This window comes from Protopterus annectens, chromosome 5.part0 (assembly GCF_019279795.1).
Source record: "Protopterus annectens isolate FY-2018-M chromosome 5.part0, PAN1.0, whole genome shotgun sequence".
NCBI classification, from domain to species: domain Eukaryota; kingdom Metazoa; phylum Chordata; order Ceratodontiformes; family Protopteridae; genus Protopterus; species Protopterus annectens.
Window position 1 is genome coordinate 1778813718 of NC_056735.1, and position 15964 is coordinate 1778829681.

A 15964-nucleotide genomic window follows, 5' to 3' on the forward strand; every position below is an offset into this window, starting at 1 on the left:
CGAGATTTTTATAGGGGATTATAAGGTTGGAGAGAATTGGAGTTTTGTTTGGATCATAGAGGATCTTTTGGGCTATGGTAAGTTGGTTAAACTGAAGCTGATTCTATAGTTCAAGCCAGCCAAGTTGTTTTAGATTGTGACAGTGATGGGTTCTGAAGGGGTTACCAAAGACAAATCGGGCGATGTTATTATAGGCGCTTGCTAGTTTGAGCAAATTGCTTTTAGTTAGGTTAGTGTAGATTGGTGAGGCATAGAACAGTATGGAGATTAGAAGAGATTGGGCAATAGTAGTTCTAGTTGTAGAGGTGAGGAAGGGTCTAATCCTATATAGGGAGCCCATTCTTCTGTTAACTTTTTTTATAGTGTTGTTAATGTGAATGTCAAAGTTAAGGTTGTTATCTATTGTAATTCCAAGGAGTTTAGTGTAGGATTCTGGTGAAATGAGGATCCCATTATTAGAGATGACTGAGAAGTCAAGTGGTGTAGACTTGCGGGTAGGAGAGAAGAGTAAGAGTTTGTTTTTTTGGGATTCAAGAGGAGACAGCACTTTAAAAACCATGACTCTACTGTGTTAAAGACCTTCTGAGTTATGGACTGTAGTTCAGAAGAAGATTTAGCTGTACAGATGAGTGTAGAATCATCTGCATATTGTATGCAAGTAGCTTGTGGAATAGCTAAATGCAGATCATTTATAAAAATGGAGAAAAGTAGCAGGCCTAGAATTGATCCCTGGGGGACACCCAAGGTGACAGGCAGGAGGGATGATAGATTATTTTCCCAGAGCACTGCTTGCTGCCTATTGCTGAGGTAGGAAGAGAACCATTGCATAGCTAGCGAGTCAAAAGAAAGTGACTTTAGTATATTTAAATGCAAAGGGTGGTTCGCCATGTCAGAAGCTTTTGAAAGATCTAAGAAGAGAGCTGAGGAGAGAGTATTATTGTTGTGGTTTCTGTTGACAGAGTCAGTGAAGGAAAGAAGGGCAGTAGTGGTGCTGTGGAATGGTCTAAAACCATGTTGGGTATTGACTAGTAAGTTATGCTGAATTAAATGGTTCAGTAGCTGGTGATGAATGCCTTTTTCCATGATTTTAGCTAATGGGGATAATAAAGCTATTGGTCGGTAGTTGGAGTAGTCATTTGAGTTACCTACTTTATGTAGAGGAATGATGTGAGAAATTTTCCATATGTCTGGGATGGTTGCTTCATTTATGGTTCTATTTATAAGAATTGATATGGGATAGGCTACAGCTGTAGCTGCTTTTTGCAAAGATTCAGCTGGGATCTGGTCAGCAGAAGGAGTACAAGGCTTCAGTTTTTGGATGTGTTTGAGGATAAATTTGGTAGAGATGGGTTGCAATTTGAAACTGGGAATAGGGCTATTATTGGGGATAAGAAAGCTAGAGTTGTCAAGGGATAGTTGGCTGGCCAGGGATTCTATGGTCTCAGTAAAGAATGAGTTAAAAGTATTGGTGATTTTGCTTGGGGTTTTGAGATTAGTGTGTGTTGGACTTGGTATACTGGAGTGCCCAGGGTTCATGAGTCTATTGATATTAGCCCAAAATTTATGTGGATTATATTGCTGTGTTTTCTGCATTTTATAGTAGAAGTTTTTTTATCTGAGAGTATTGTTTTTTTTGTTGAGTTTCTCAGCTGTTTAAAAATGTGGTGGTCTGCTGTAAGTTTGGTAGTTCACCACCTATCCCAAGTTTTGTTTCTGAGTAAGATTTTTTCGCTGCTTTCTTTAGATAGCCAAGGAGCTGGTTTTGATTTAATTTGAATGGTACGCTTAGGTGCATGGTTGTCTAGGATAGTTAGGAATTTAGAGTTGAAGTATTTAACAGCATCTTCAAGTGGTAGTGTTCTTAGGGGAGACCAATTACAAGCAGTAAGTTCACTTTGGAATAGCTGTATGTTAAATTGTTTGTTGCTCCGAATTGAGCGAAATATAGTGGGTTGGGTAATAACAATTTTTTCCCTAATTATGTAGGTGAGAGAATGGTCACTTACATCGTCTGGGAGGGTCCCTACTTTATAAGTTTGTTGAAAGTTATTTATAAGAATCCAGTCTAAAATAGTCTCTTTTTTATTTGGTTTGTTAATTCTAGTGGGGGTGGTAATAGTTTGAGAGAAACCATGAAGGTTAATATTGGAAGTAGGATGGTCAGTACTGATGTTCTTCCAATCAATATTGAAGTCTCCTAGGATTATTGTTTCTTGAGGGAAGGATGATTTGACCCAGTGTAGTGATGTTATTCCCAGGAGGTAAATAGACACAGATAATGTTTATGGATTTGTTAGAATTGATCTGTATTTTAGAAATGAGTATTTCAGCATTATTTTCCAAAGGAGGGTTGGAGGGTGAAGAGGTGATTACTAGGCCTTCTTTGAATAGGATTGCTACTCCTCCACCCTTTCTTCTGTTGGGCTCACATCTCAGTATATTATAGCCTAGAGACTATTGTTTCTGTCTTTGATGTCAGACAGAAGTGCTCTTCGCAGCACCTGCAATATACCCAGTAATGACTCCTTCTGCAATTCGTATGGAGTTACATGTATTGGTAACATATCTATATACGATTGTAGATTCCTTTTTTATAAGACCCGTTGCTCCTACTACTATTGGAACTGTCTGTGTTTCTTTCTTCCACATTGCCATTGTTTCTGCCTGCAAATTCTGATACTTTATGACTTTGTGTCTCTATGTATGCAAGACACTGTAGTCATTAGGTGTAACAATTTCGATAATCAATGCTACTTTTGTGTTCTTTTCATGAACCACTATATCTGGTTTTCTTGCATCTATCATTTGAACTGTTGGTAATGGGTGATCTCATGTGATGCAGGCTTCATCCTTTTCTATGATGCTTTGTGGCTCATGTTCACAGTGCTTTTCAGCTACTTCAATATTGTAATGTTTGCACAATCCCCAGTGCAACAGTCTTGCCACTTATTATGTCTTTCAGTATACAGTCCTTCTGCCATTAGTATATCACAACCAGCAATGAGGTGTGCAACTGTTTCCAATTCTGTTTTACAAAACCTATATTTGTCTGTTTCTCCCACATGTTCAATGGACTTTGTAAACCAATGTGTATGTAGCCCACTATCTTGGGCCGCCAGTATTAACCTTTCATCCTTTGGTTTGAATTTGCCTCTCCTTGACCATTCCTGCTTTCGATCCTGATCAACATGAGGTTCTTCCAGGAGTTTTCTATACTTGCAACTATATTTATGCATTTTCCACATTTCTTGTCTTCGCATCTGATCCTTCATCTTATATTCTTTCTTTTATTTTTTTGGCACAATCAGTTGCTGCCTGATTTTTATCTACTTCTGGTTTGATTTCCATTTCCACTTATGCCGGTATGCTCCTGCTACACTAAGAAGGGAAGTCATCTTAGATTTATTCTCCTCATGTTTCAAAACTTTCACTATATTTGGGTCTTGTGTGGTCAGCACATACTTATGTGGTCCCATGATTGCAGAGCTATACACGTAATCAAGGAGACCCATACCTCCTTTGGAATAGGGAATATATAATCTTGGTATGCACTGATTTTTATAAATCATTTATGGGCATGAAAGATCCTTCTTGTTTTCATGAACACATACACCAAATGTCTGAATCTGTGGTTCCTCTTGGACTGAGCAGGATTACTATCACAACAACACATCATCAGTAGGGTAAAACTAACCTGTCTCTTGATGGTCTAATCCCAGCTCACGTTCCCTATTAATGGGTGAACAATCCAACGCTTGGTGAATTCTGCTTCACATTGATAGGAAGAGGCGACATCAAAGGATCAAAAAGTGACATTGCTATGAATGCTTGGCTGCCACAAGCCAGTTATCCCTGTGGTAACTTTTCTGACACCTCCTGCTTAAAACCCAGAAAGCCAGAAGGATCACAAGGTCCCGAATTCACAGTCTGTATTCATACTGAAAATCAATATCAAGCGAGCTTTTGCCCTTCTGCTCCATGGGAGGTTTCTGTCCTTCCTGATCTTGCCATAGGACACCTGCATTACTCTTTGACAGGTGTACCACCCCAGTCAAACTCTCCACCTGAAACTGTTCCTGGAGTTGCTCACACCCGGATGCCTGGGCACTTGGAGCCAGAAGAGAGAGCCCCGTGGGGCTCGCTTCCCCGCCTCACCGGGTAAGTGAAATTCTTGCTCATGTGGCTTAAGTTATATCTGAAAAGGGCACGCAGACTAGAGCGCCTACCAACCAATAAAAATAAATAAATGAACATTCTGCAATGTCAAACCTATACAACTACCAACACATACATACAGGGTTTTCTTTATTTTGCAAATATCAACTCCCTAGTACAAATTCTTCCCGTCCCGTCCATGCGTATTATCATCTTTGATCCTGAACAGACCAGCTGCTCCCCCTCTTCTATTACCCCACATATTGCTATCCCCCAGTTAACGTCACTGTTACCATCACCATTAATACAAGCTTTCCCAATCATAAAATCCTATGGTATTTCAGAATTATTCTAAATCCAGCTAATTGCTACTTACTGATATCCAAAACAGTCACAACTTGCATATTGAGTCAAATAAATTGATTTGTGATGCCATCCTTGCCTCAGCATAATTATTAAAGTCTTACTCACTCAAGAATAGATAGATATATGGAAGAGCTATTCCCATCTTCAACAAGGACAGTGACAAATTCAAGTTATTTGGTACAGTAGAACTAACATATAAATCTATTCTACATTAATAACCAAAACCCTTTGGTGAAGAATTAGGGAGTGCAAAGCTAATTAAACTTAAAGTAGGAACTAATTCCAGGGATACCTGGAAGGCCTTCTTCGGGTACATTACAAAACTCAGACATACTACCCAGTTTAACTCTGAACTTCTCTTCAGTAGTATATCCTACTACCCAAACAGCATAGCTAATATCCTTGCTGACAAATTTATCTTCAATTTTACAATTCCCACATATGTCATCATCCCCTCTTCTATTTCTTCTGATTGTCCTACCTAATATCATCCTAGATCAAGTTGCATTAGCCCTCCCCAAAACTAAAACCACACTTTGCATGGGCCCCAACAATATTTCAGATTGACTGATTGCAAGTATCAAATACAACAGAGCCCAGCCTCTTCCAAATCTCTTTAACCTTAGTTTCTTTACAAATCTTATATCTCAAACTTGGAGAACGGCCACAATTCTACCTCTCCACAAAGGCAGCCGTGCAGTACAGTCTAGTAAAAACAGGCTTGTTAGAATTATCTGTAAAGCCAAGGAATGTAGTAGTGATGAACTAATTTAATGATGACATAGGAGATCTCCATCCCCTTGACCCTAATCAAGTTTTGATTTGTCTTTCTTTGTCAAGGCCATGGAAGCTTTTGATGAGGTCCAAACTGTCCACACTGCCTACCTTGTCATTCCCAAGGCCTCTGACACTATTTCATGTGGGCATCAACTAGTCTCAGTGTTAACATTTTCATTGTCCTCTGGGTAGTAAATTGAAGAATTCACATTGCTAAAGCAGTTCACAGCTCTTGTAGCTGCAAAGATGTTACTAGCAGTGCCCCACAGGGCTCTGTCTCTCTCTCTCTCTCGGGTTCCCTCCTATCTGTCATTTACTCCACAGAAGTTAAATCATACAGCTAACACTGCTGGTGGTCTAAGCTTGCTAATGACTGCAGATTAGGTGTTATTGTCAATCCCACTCCTCCTGCTACTCATATTCTACATCATGTCCTGAATCAGACTAGCATTTAATGTGTTAAACATGAGTTCATCCTAATGACAAAAAGTGTGGCATGGTTACCTTCAGTAAAGCCCCTATTCCCACCTTGTATCACATGTGTGGCATTTACCTGAAAGCATATGGTTATTAGAGACCTGGGTACCTGCATAGACAATGACATCTCTTTGAACTCAAAATCTTATTTGTGGTGATAAACTCCTGCCCATTCACAGCTTATCTGCTGGGGTATTTCCTCTAAGTCTAAGGATGGCCTTGTCCCTCTGTAATTTTCTCTTATTAGATCCCTTAGTTGACTATAATGTTCCTTTAGGATGTACCTATCAAAGTAGTAAAAATGAGGATTCCAACCACTGTAACCACCAATAACAGAAGAAAGAACTTCATCAGAATAATATTATTATTATTACAAGGTTATTCTGATGAAGTTCTTGTGAACAAAAACGTATTTGGAGTGTTATCAGCGTTTTGGTGTTTCGCTCATCTATCATTTGGTGCCATTAAACCTTGAAGAAACTGTGAACCTGAGTGCTTCCTTCCAGCCTGTTTTTCTTATGTACCTATCGAAGCGCACATTGCTAAATTTGAAATGCCCCCAAAAATTCTAAGAATAACATTTCTGGTTTAAGACCTTGGCAAATTAAAATACATTTTTCTCTGCTCTGTGTGAAACAGTCTCAGGAGAGCTGATCTTTGATTAGCATTTTGCAATATGAAAGACCCTATGTTTTTTTTTATTTCCTTTACTTTTTCAGAGAATATACAAAAAACCTAAATCTCCATTGCAAGATAACAACATTTGTGATAGGTGTCTGGATGAATGCATCCTCCCCCTTCTTTGGAACAGACTCCCTGACCAGACCCCCCCCCCCCGACAATATTCAAAGCCATCCTCAGCAACTAGGTGGGAAACCAATTCCTGCCTAGCATTAATGCAAATAATTTTCTGAACAGGTGCAACTATTATTGGTGATGTGATGTGGTTCTGCATCTGGATGGCCCTTTAGTAATAAACTAAATAGCGGATGTCTCACTTTCATCATTAAAATGCAAATTGATGCAAGATAATCACTAGAAAATGAACAGCAGCACCATTTCCTACAACTGAGTGATTGCCAGTAAATTCTATAATACAGAAATAAATACCTATTAATAATGGATGCACCCAAGCCACCTTAATTAGGTTAATAGTCTAACCTGTGCACACACCTTAAGAGCTCTACTTTTGTCAGGGTGCCAGGAGTGCTTTTATTATTCTCAGACTGACATGAACACTGCCTTTGATGATACCTATAAGGTAAAAAAAAATCCTCTCTCTTGATAGAGATGGCATTTAATGATGCAGTGACCTCACAGTTAGAATGTTTGAAGTGCAAGGGATAAACTCCTGGAATGTAGTGTGGGAGACATGACCCCCACAAAAGAAAGATAAAGTTGTGTGCATATTTTCATATATAACAACAATAGACTAATCGCTGCGGTGGCGTTGTCGCCTCACAGCAAGACGTTGTCCCATTCGATTCTCAGCTAGAGCGTCTTCTGTGTGGAGGCATGCGTGAATGGGCATGCCTTCGTTGAAGGTAGTGCGTCAGGGCTGGTAACTTGGCACGTCAAAATCCACTACCAAACATTAGCGGACCGGAGTTCCGCTGTGGCGACCCCTAACCGGAATAAGCCAAAAAACACAACAACATATTCCAAAGTTCAAATAGTTGATATGTATAGCAGCTATATTAAATCCAAACAGAGATGTCATGCCCACTGGTGCAATTAGTTGTTCATTCATTCTTCAATTACCTACTTAATCTAATTCAAAGTTGTAGGGGGTGTTGAATCCTGTCCTAGCACTCAGTGGGTACAAGGCAGATGAATTAATCCTGACTGGAGTGCTGACCCATTGCAGGATACACAAAGACACACAGATACACAAACACACACAGGCACGCACACACAGCGTCTATATCATATTATCGAAGATGCAAAATGTGAAATGCTCAAAAAAGCGAAAATTCTGAAACTCGAACTCCGTATTCTAGGGGGCTGTGCCCCCCACACCCCCCGCTAAATATATATCCAAAATCACACTACAGTGAGGAAAGGGCAAATATCCCACTCTTCACTGTACTGCGATCTCAAAAAACAGAACTTTGAGTTTTCGGCACTTTTGCTATTTTGATGTTTGATATTTTGAATTTGTGATAACATGATATAGGTCACACACACACACACACACACACACACACACACACACACACACACACACACACACACACACACACACACACACACACACACACACACACATACACACACACACACACATTGGTAATTTATGTAAATGCGAAGTCTAAAAGCATAAATAACAGGGGCTTTTTTCAAGTTATGTTATATACTGTTATCTCTTGGCTGTTTATTCACAATTTGGGATAAAAATGAGTTTACAGCTATTAACAGAAAGCAGTTCACCCTAGGTTCATAGGTTGGTGCTAGGCTATCGGCCCTAGGGCCTATACAAGCCTAGCCATAACAATTCCATGGCTATTTCTTCCCACAATATTTACTTTCCTGGACCCCTGTCTAGCATGGTGACTGATGTGATCCCCGGGGTGAATTTCCTATCTCCCATCCAATCGTCAAGGTTCCTTTTGAGGAGGGCCAAAGAGGCACTCTGCTTGAAATGTATGGAAAGTCTGTTCCAGAGTCTGGGGAGTCCCTGGGTCAGGAACCTATCCCTCCAGCATGTTGTGTTCATTGTGATGACAAGGTTTATATCCCTGGAGCATGTGGCTCTGAGGGATTGGGATTTCTTTAAGTTTAGCATGTCCAACAGCTCTGGGTTTGACATGGCCTTGTATGTTAAGCAGAGATCGCCTCTGAGTAGACTATATGCGACAGAGTATAGCTGGAGTCTTTTTAGATGTTCAGCATAGGGCATCTGCTTTAGGCCTGTGATTGTTTTAGTGAGGTATTTTCTGTGCCCATTCCAGTTGTTGCAGATGTCTTGAGAGGTACATAACAAATGGGACGTTGTATTCTATAATGGGTCTAATGAGGAATGAGTACAGTGGGACAATGACCTCCTTTTTTCCAGATGAAAAGCCCTTAGTGATGAAGTGTGCCACATAGAAGGATTTCCTGACTGTTGTGGCGATGTGGTTATCGAAGGTGAGACCACTGTCCACCTGTATCCCTAAGTCTTTTATCACACGTTCGGTGTTTAGTGTACTGCCACCTATGTGGTAATTCATGGGTACATGATTTTTCCCAAAGGGGATAACTATATGTTTCTTGGCATTGAGCTTTCTGGCACCAAGCATCTGTTTCTGTAAGTCCCTTTTGTAGGATATCCACATCATTTTGGGATTCAATAATGGCCATTAGCCAGAGTCCCTTAGTGTTGGCCTGTACTTCAGAGAAGTAGATGCCAAACAAGAGCGGTCCCAGGACTGAACCCTGAGGTACTCCACTTGTCACTTGTCTGAACCTGGATTTGGAGTCGGCTACTTTTACAGTGTGGGTTCTGTCAGTAAGCCAGTTGGCAACCCGTCGAGTGACATATGGATTAATGCCCAGCTTAGTAAGTTTATCTATGATTCCAGAGTGGGGGATGGTGTCGAAGGCCTTGGCAAGTTCCAGATAGGCTGTGTGGACCACCTTACCCTTCTGCACAGCTCTGGAGACTGATTCGAAGAAGTCAGTCAGGTTCAGGAGACAAGATTGGCCCTTCACAAACCTAAAATGAGTAGGGTCCAGTGTTTGAAGGTTGCCAATGTCTTCGTTTATAAGTTCCATGATAATACGTTCCATGGCCTTGCAAATCAGGCTTGTCAGACTGATGGGGTGGTAGTTCCCAGGATCCAAGGTGGATTCCCCCTTGTGGAGTGGGATAACTGTAGTTGTGCAGCACTCAGTGGGCACGAAGCCTGAGGTGAGGCTATGATTAAACATGACACTTAAGTGAGGTGCCAGTTCATTTTGTAGTTCATGTAGTACACAGCCCAGGATGTCATCTGGTCCCATGGATGCTGTATTCTTAGCTTTGGAGAGTGCGGTTTTTACCTTTGTGGCCGTTATTACCAGAATTTGGCAATCTTTCAGTACTGAGATGGGCCCTTTAGGAGGTGAGGGGGGGGGGTGAAGTTGGCACTGAATAGATCTGCCAGTATATTGGCAATATCCTTGGGATCAGTATATTTAATGCCATTCTGTTGCAGCTCAGAGCAGATCTGAGCATCGCTATTTAGATTCTTGACATAGCTATAGAATGCCTTGTGGCTGTCTTTGGAATCTTTGGCAATTTTATTTTCGTAACTAGCTTTGGAACATTTAAATGAGGGATCTCAGCTTCTTACTGAGGCTGGTAAGGGAGTTTTTTTGCATCCTAGGATGTTCCTGTTTTCTGCAACAGTTTCTTCCTTTTGTTTTAAAGTTTGTTTATGGCAGGGGACCACCAGATTAGCTTCCATTTTTTGGAGGAGAGCATCTTGGTTCTATTTGGGATGGCACGATTCATGCACGAGTGAATGTGCTCGTACAGTGCCTTAGTATATGCTCACTAATTCAGAAGGACATTTGGACAGTAATCTGCTATGCATTTTGCTTCTACATTTAAATGATTTCCTAATCTTTTTTTCACAATTTTCCCTCATATTTCTCCCCATTTTATTTGATTAATCTAAAACAAAATATTTATATTTTTTTAAATGAAATCAAGATAATATTTATTATGATTGGAAGAGTTATTCTTTTGAAATCAACAAAGGACAATGACTGAAGGTTGTCCGTGAGTCAAATTTTACATTAATTTAATTTAATTTATTTATGTAATCAATTAATTAATTTACTTATTTTAAGTGGCTTACAGCATTGATCCCAGTGTACCAGTTTTACTCTGTCCAGAGATACAGAAGTAAAGCATAACAAACAGTTAGTTACACAAAACAGTGAGGTCAGAAAATTTAAGTTTGAAAAAAAAAAATAGGGTATAACATGCTGTAAAGATTACAGGTCTATGCAGTATTAATAAAGAGAACAGGGAGAAATGTACTCCCCTCACCTTCAATTGAACTCCAGTCAATATCCTGGTTTTCAGGTTTCTGCAAAGCTGGATATTTGTTAAAGAGATTGGCAATAAATGCCAAGTTCAGTTTCGGGTTACCACGGACAACATCAGTGGCTGTGACGAACTGCCGGCAGCCAAGGCGGTCTGCTTGCACTAACATGCACTCTGCTCTCTGGAGATCATCCTTTTCCTATGTAAGCAAAGGGAAAAATACATGAACAGAATTAAGCAGAAACACACACGCAGAATTCACTGTACATGACAAGATACATTTTACCTACTACTACATTTTTTGTAATGAAACTCGTCCTTCTGATCTGTACAGATCGCATTCACCAGATCATGTCTTGTTTACCTCTTGACATAGCTGCAACTACCCACTGACAGTATTTACAGGTGTAAATTTTCCTACAGAACCAGGATGCACTATTGGATGCCCCACTCTCTGCAGGCAAAGCATAATGTTGGGTAGTGGGTCAGTAAAAGGAGGAGACAGCACATTACTCTGCACCATTACGTTTATCAGACTCTTGTTATTACTTTGCTTTTCAGTTCTGCACACCCCTGTTGAACGGAGAGATGCAGAACAGCATATAGTTGGATAGTCGTGTAGAATACAAATCACTGAACTGTAGCGTTTTTTTTTCTTGATTGCACAACTCTCCTGTACCTCCACACTGAACGATATATGCGTCTTCCCTGTCTAACATTATCCGAGTGATTCAGTGTAATACCACACTGCATTTTCAGCTATTCTCACACACACACACACACACACACACACACACACACACACACACACACACACACACACACACACACACACACACACACACAAAGTGAATGGCTGGCAATCAGCCTTGCCTTCATGTAGAACTGCTGCAAATTGTAGGACCCTTGTCCATACATGTTGCTATGTCAGCATCTGCCATCATCTCCACTTGTTGAAGTAAAGCCTCCCACCACCTTCAAGTTCCTTCCTTGAATCTCTCACACTGATTTGCTGAGTTTTCTCTAGAATATGTCACCTATATTGCAGCATGAAGACATATTACTTAGTAATGACCAGCGATCTTCCTAATGGAACAGTGGCGGGATAACGTATGTTGAGAGAACATTTACATTGTAGGGATCATGAAAAGGCTTTCAAGAACAGTTCCAAAAAAGGTATAGCTTGATAAAAATATGAAATAGTCTGTTAATGTTACTAAGAACATACCAGCTTTTGACACCATTAAGAATGGGAACATCATACCGTCTCTGCAATGGGGTATACCATGGGCAGCTAACACCAGAACTCACCAGGCAGGGTGTAGCATATGTCCTTGTATGCATCATAGGACAAAACTGATGCTGCTGAGCTCAATAACCACTAAATATCCACAAGGCAGAGGAACCAAGGGCCATGACACATATGATCCTTTATTTTTTCAGACAAATCTTAATTTGTAAGTATTGTACAGAAACATTGCATATGGATTTTCACTGTTTATCTCACTTTCTGTTGTTTCTTTAGCTCTTAGCACTTTGGCAAAAGTAATGGGGTGCAGGAATTCAAGGGCAGACAGTGGCAAAGTACATAGTAGTTTGTTTTCCAGTTTGCCTACGGCTAGGGTGTCTTCTGTGGGGAGTTTGCATGTCCTCTGTGTGATTGTGTGGATTTTTGCCAATATTCCATTTTCCAGAGTTATCCTAAAGCTAAGCTACAGGTGAATCACAAATCTTTATTCCTGTGCATTGTGTGAATGACTATATGTATCCTGTGATGGGCTGTTACCCTATATTGAATTAGTTTCACGGCCGTCTGCCCACTAAGTGCTGGGTACACTCTTTCTTCATTGCAACTCTGACTTGGTTAAGTAGGATATCAGAAAATGAATGACTAGTAGATTTATAAATTAATTTCTATGAAGCTTGACAAAAAAGAAAAAAAAGCTGTTTATAAGTAGGCTATACAGCTTATTCAATAGGCAGGAGGTTGAGCAGGTTTGTTCGGTCAAGCAGTTCTTATCTTCTATCAAAGTGAACTGCCACTGGTCACTTTCTTATTTTCTGATGAGGTGCCTGCAAATTGCACTGTATGGGATATGTCTTTTAGCCAATTTGCTATCCATTTTACCACATGTGGGTCAATTCTAGGGGTAGAGTATGATGATTTTAGAGGGAATATATATTAAATCCAAGGATAGTGTAAACTAAGTCAAAATTCACTTGTGAGCTGAACTTTGACATAAGCTTCTGTTTCAAATTTGCCACTTTCAAATTTACCACCTGTTTACTACTGATATTTTATATATCTGTTACCAAACATTTGTTCCAAATCTTTCTAATCTCATGTGACAGGCTTAAATGCTAACACCGCCAGAAAGGAAGTAATAAAAGATAAATAACTTAGAAAAAACTCATTACAATCCAATCTTCAAAACTTCGGATAATGAGACTAAATGCAATAATGAAAAAAATAAAAAGACTGTGAAGTAAAGAACACTGAGAGATATCAGAAATGTGTAGGGATGTGCAGGGATATGCTGGGTGTAAACAGCACCTAATGTAAAATGAGATAAGTCAAGATGAGTAGTGTTCAAGAAATTCACTGATTTAGAAAAACATCACTCCCATGAAAGACACTTAGTAAGCACACCTCTCAACCTCTTAGCACAAGAAATCTGGACAAAGCCTAAAATAATGGGACAAAGGCCCCAAAATAGGGATACATTTTAAATATTAATCTTATAAACCTAGAGCATTGCTAGAATAACAAGATCTGTGTTTGTATCCATTTTCTGAAGGATATGAAGTCTGAAACTTAAACGTATGTCATTATTTAGTTCATGTACCTAGGTTCTGCAATCTCTGACAACTTGTTGCTTAATAGCAAGATTAGCAAGCGCATTGGAAAAGCTACCACAATGTTCCAGGCTGTTAAAGAGAGTATGGGCTAATAATAAGATCACTGTACACACCAAGGTGCAGGTATACACAGCCTGTTTTTTGATCCCATTACTGTATGTCAGTGAAACATGGACTCTGTACTCAAATGAGGAGCAGTGGCTCAATGTATTCCATATGAGCTGCCTTAGGCACATACTTCATATCTCATGGCAGGCCAAGATCCCAAAAAGCACAATGCTTGAGAGGATGAGCACTACCTCCTTGTTCACCCTCCTAAAACAGAAGTGTATGCATTGGTTGGGTCATGTCTCACTCATGACGGTTGGCTGAGCACCAAAAGATCCACCCTTGTGGAGAGCTGGAGTCTGAAAAGAGGTGAAAAATGGCCAAATTGTGCTACAAGGACATATACAAGTGTGACCTTAGTGCTGTCTCCATCATTTTGAACACCTGGTATTCTGTCACCTCAGACAAGATTGCCTGGAAACAGGAAGTGAATGAAGCTCTCACCATGCATGAAACCACCTTGGCAAGGAGAGCAGAGGATAAGAGAGCCCTCAGGAAGATCCATGCCTGTGATACCAGTAAAGCATCTGCCAACTGCTGCTCAGAGTGTGGAATGGACTGCCACTCCTGGATTAGATAGCACAGCCACATATGAAGCTGTTCGAATAGGTTCATAGGTTGGTACTAGGCTATCAGCCCTAAGGTCTATACAAACCTAGCCATAACAATTCCCTGGCTATCAGTCCAATAGAGGCACAAATGCATGATTCTTTGGGGTCAAAGCATGCCTACCCATTAAGTGATTTCAATCCTTGGTGATTTTCCAGAAAAACACAAATTTTGTCTGGAAGAGATCAAAAATATGAGGCAAAAATCTGAACAGTTTGTGAAAATCTGGACAGTTGAGAGGTTTTTCTCAAAACTTGCATATCTTCTGTCCTTGACCTAGCACTCTTGTGTGGGGTCATTTACTGCACTGTTATAACTTGATATTACCTGTGAACCTCTGCTATCTCTGAAAAAACAAAAACAAAAAAAAAAATCTTGCTTTTTTCCCACTTTTCTGAGATTTAAAAAAGTTCAGTTACAGGTTTGCTGTTTCCTGAACTGTTTGTAAGTTTCTGTGAGGCCATTTTTGCTTGGGCTAAAGGAAAGTCTCTCTGTTGATCAGTGGCAGTGAATAACATTGAGCAGCTCCCCTGTGCCCCGTAGGAGTGGTTACTGACTTGAAACTGTAGTTTTATTGTCCGTTTTGGGTCTATTCCTGCTTCTTTCCAGCTCCTGCTATCAAGCACGCCTTAACGTGCTTTAGCGCAAAGTTGCCACTAGAGCAGCATCGGGCAGCGCCGGTTTAACAAGGTTAAACTTTTTCTGGCTCCATAAAGTCTGTTCTTCAATTTTTCCCTTAGAACTGCTCTGTTAGGAACCTAAAACTAAAAAGCACAGCACTTGTTCCTAATTGCTTTTTCTTCTCAAAAAGCTCAGCACTTGTCTTAAAAGCATATCCATTGTCTTATAAGCATTTTCTTTGCAGGTCAAGCACTCCTATATTATACAAATCCCTCACTTGCAAAACCCCCCAGGAGTGCCCACTTCCCTGCTAAGCCCTCTACTTTTCTGTCTCATACCAACTCATAATTCTTTCTAGCATGTTGAAGGGTCAGATGCTGGCGTCCTCTCCTGCCCAGTTGGTGAATCTGGGAATTCTGAGGCAATGTTACAATTGCCTCATGTACACGGACAACCCTCTCCTCCTCCCAGATAACACTAACACTTGCGAGAGATGCAGCTATTTAGCCAAACTGGAGGCTGAGCTCTCTCAACTCAGGACTGGCAAGACCAGGCAGGAGGAGAAGGCAACTACACACACCACAATACAAGTCTCACATAACTCAACCACACCACTGAATCAAACACATAAACACACTAAGACATACTCGGAGGCTCTGAGTAAAAATTTACCTAAACAGCAAAGACCTCCAAAGCAGACACCCAAGCAACTGCAAACTCAAGACACCACACAAACAACACATAAAAAACAAAATCAGTGTGCAAAGCAGTCACTGCCCTTAAGGCCAAATATAGCACCAAACATACTTGTCATAGGTGACTCTATAGTCAGACACACTGACGTCCCACTCACCAGGCTGAACAAGGAGAAGGTCACGGTAAGCTGCCTATCGGGTGCTAGAATCCGCCACATAACACAAGCACTCAGGTCACTCCACGACAAGTACAAGTATGACACAGTCATTGTCCATGCTG

The 15964-nt window shown here is 40.4% G+C and overlaps 1 protein-coding gene across 1 annotated transcript in view; it reads right to left on the minus strand.

Annotated features, from left to right (window-relative positions):
- LCP1 (lymphocyte cytosolic protein 1) overlaps nt 1-15964 on the minus strand; it is a 550854-nt gene that overhangs the window by 119835 nt on the left and 415055 nt on the right. Inside the window, exon 11 of the mRNA XM_044071582.1 lies at nt 10796-10991. Within this exon, the coding sequence (XP_043927517.1) occupies nt 10796-10991 (196 nt within the window). The remainder of the gene's footprint in view (nt 1-10795; nt 10992-15964) is intronic.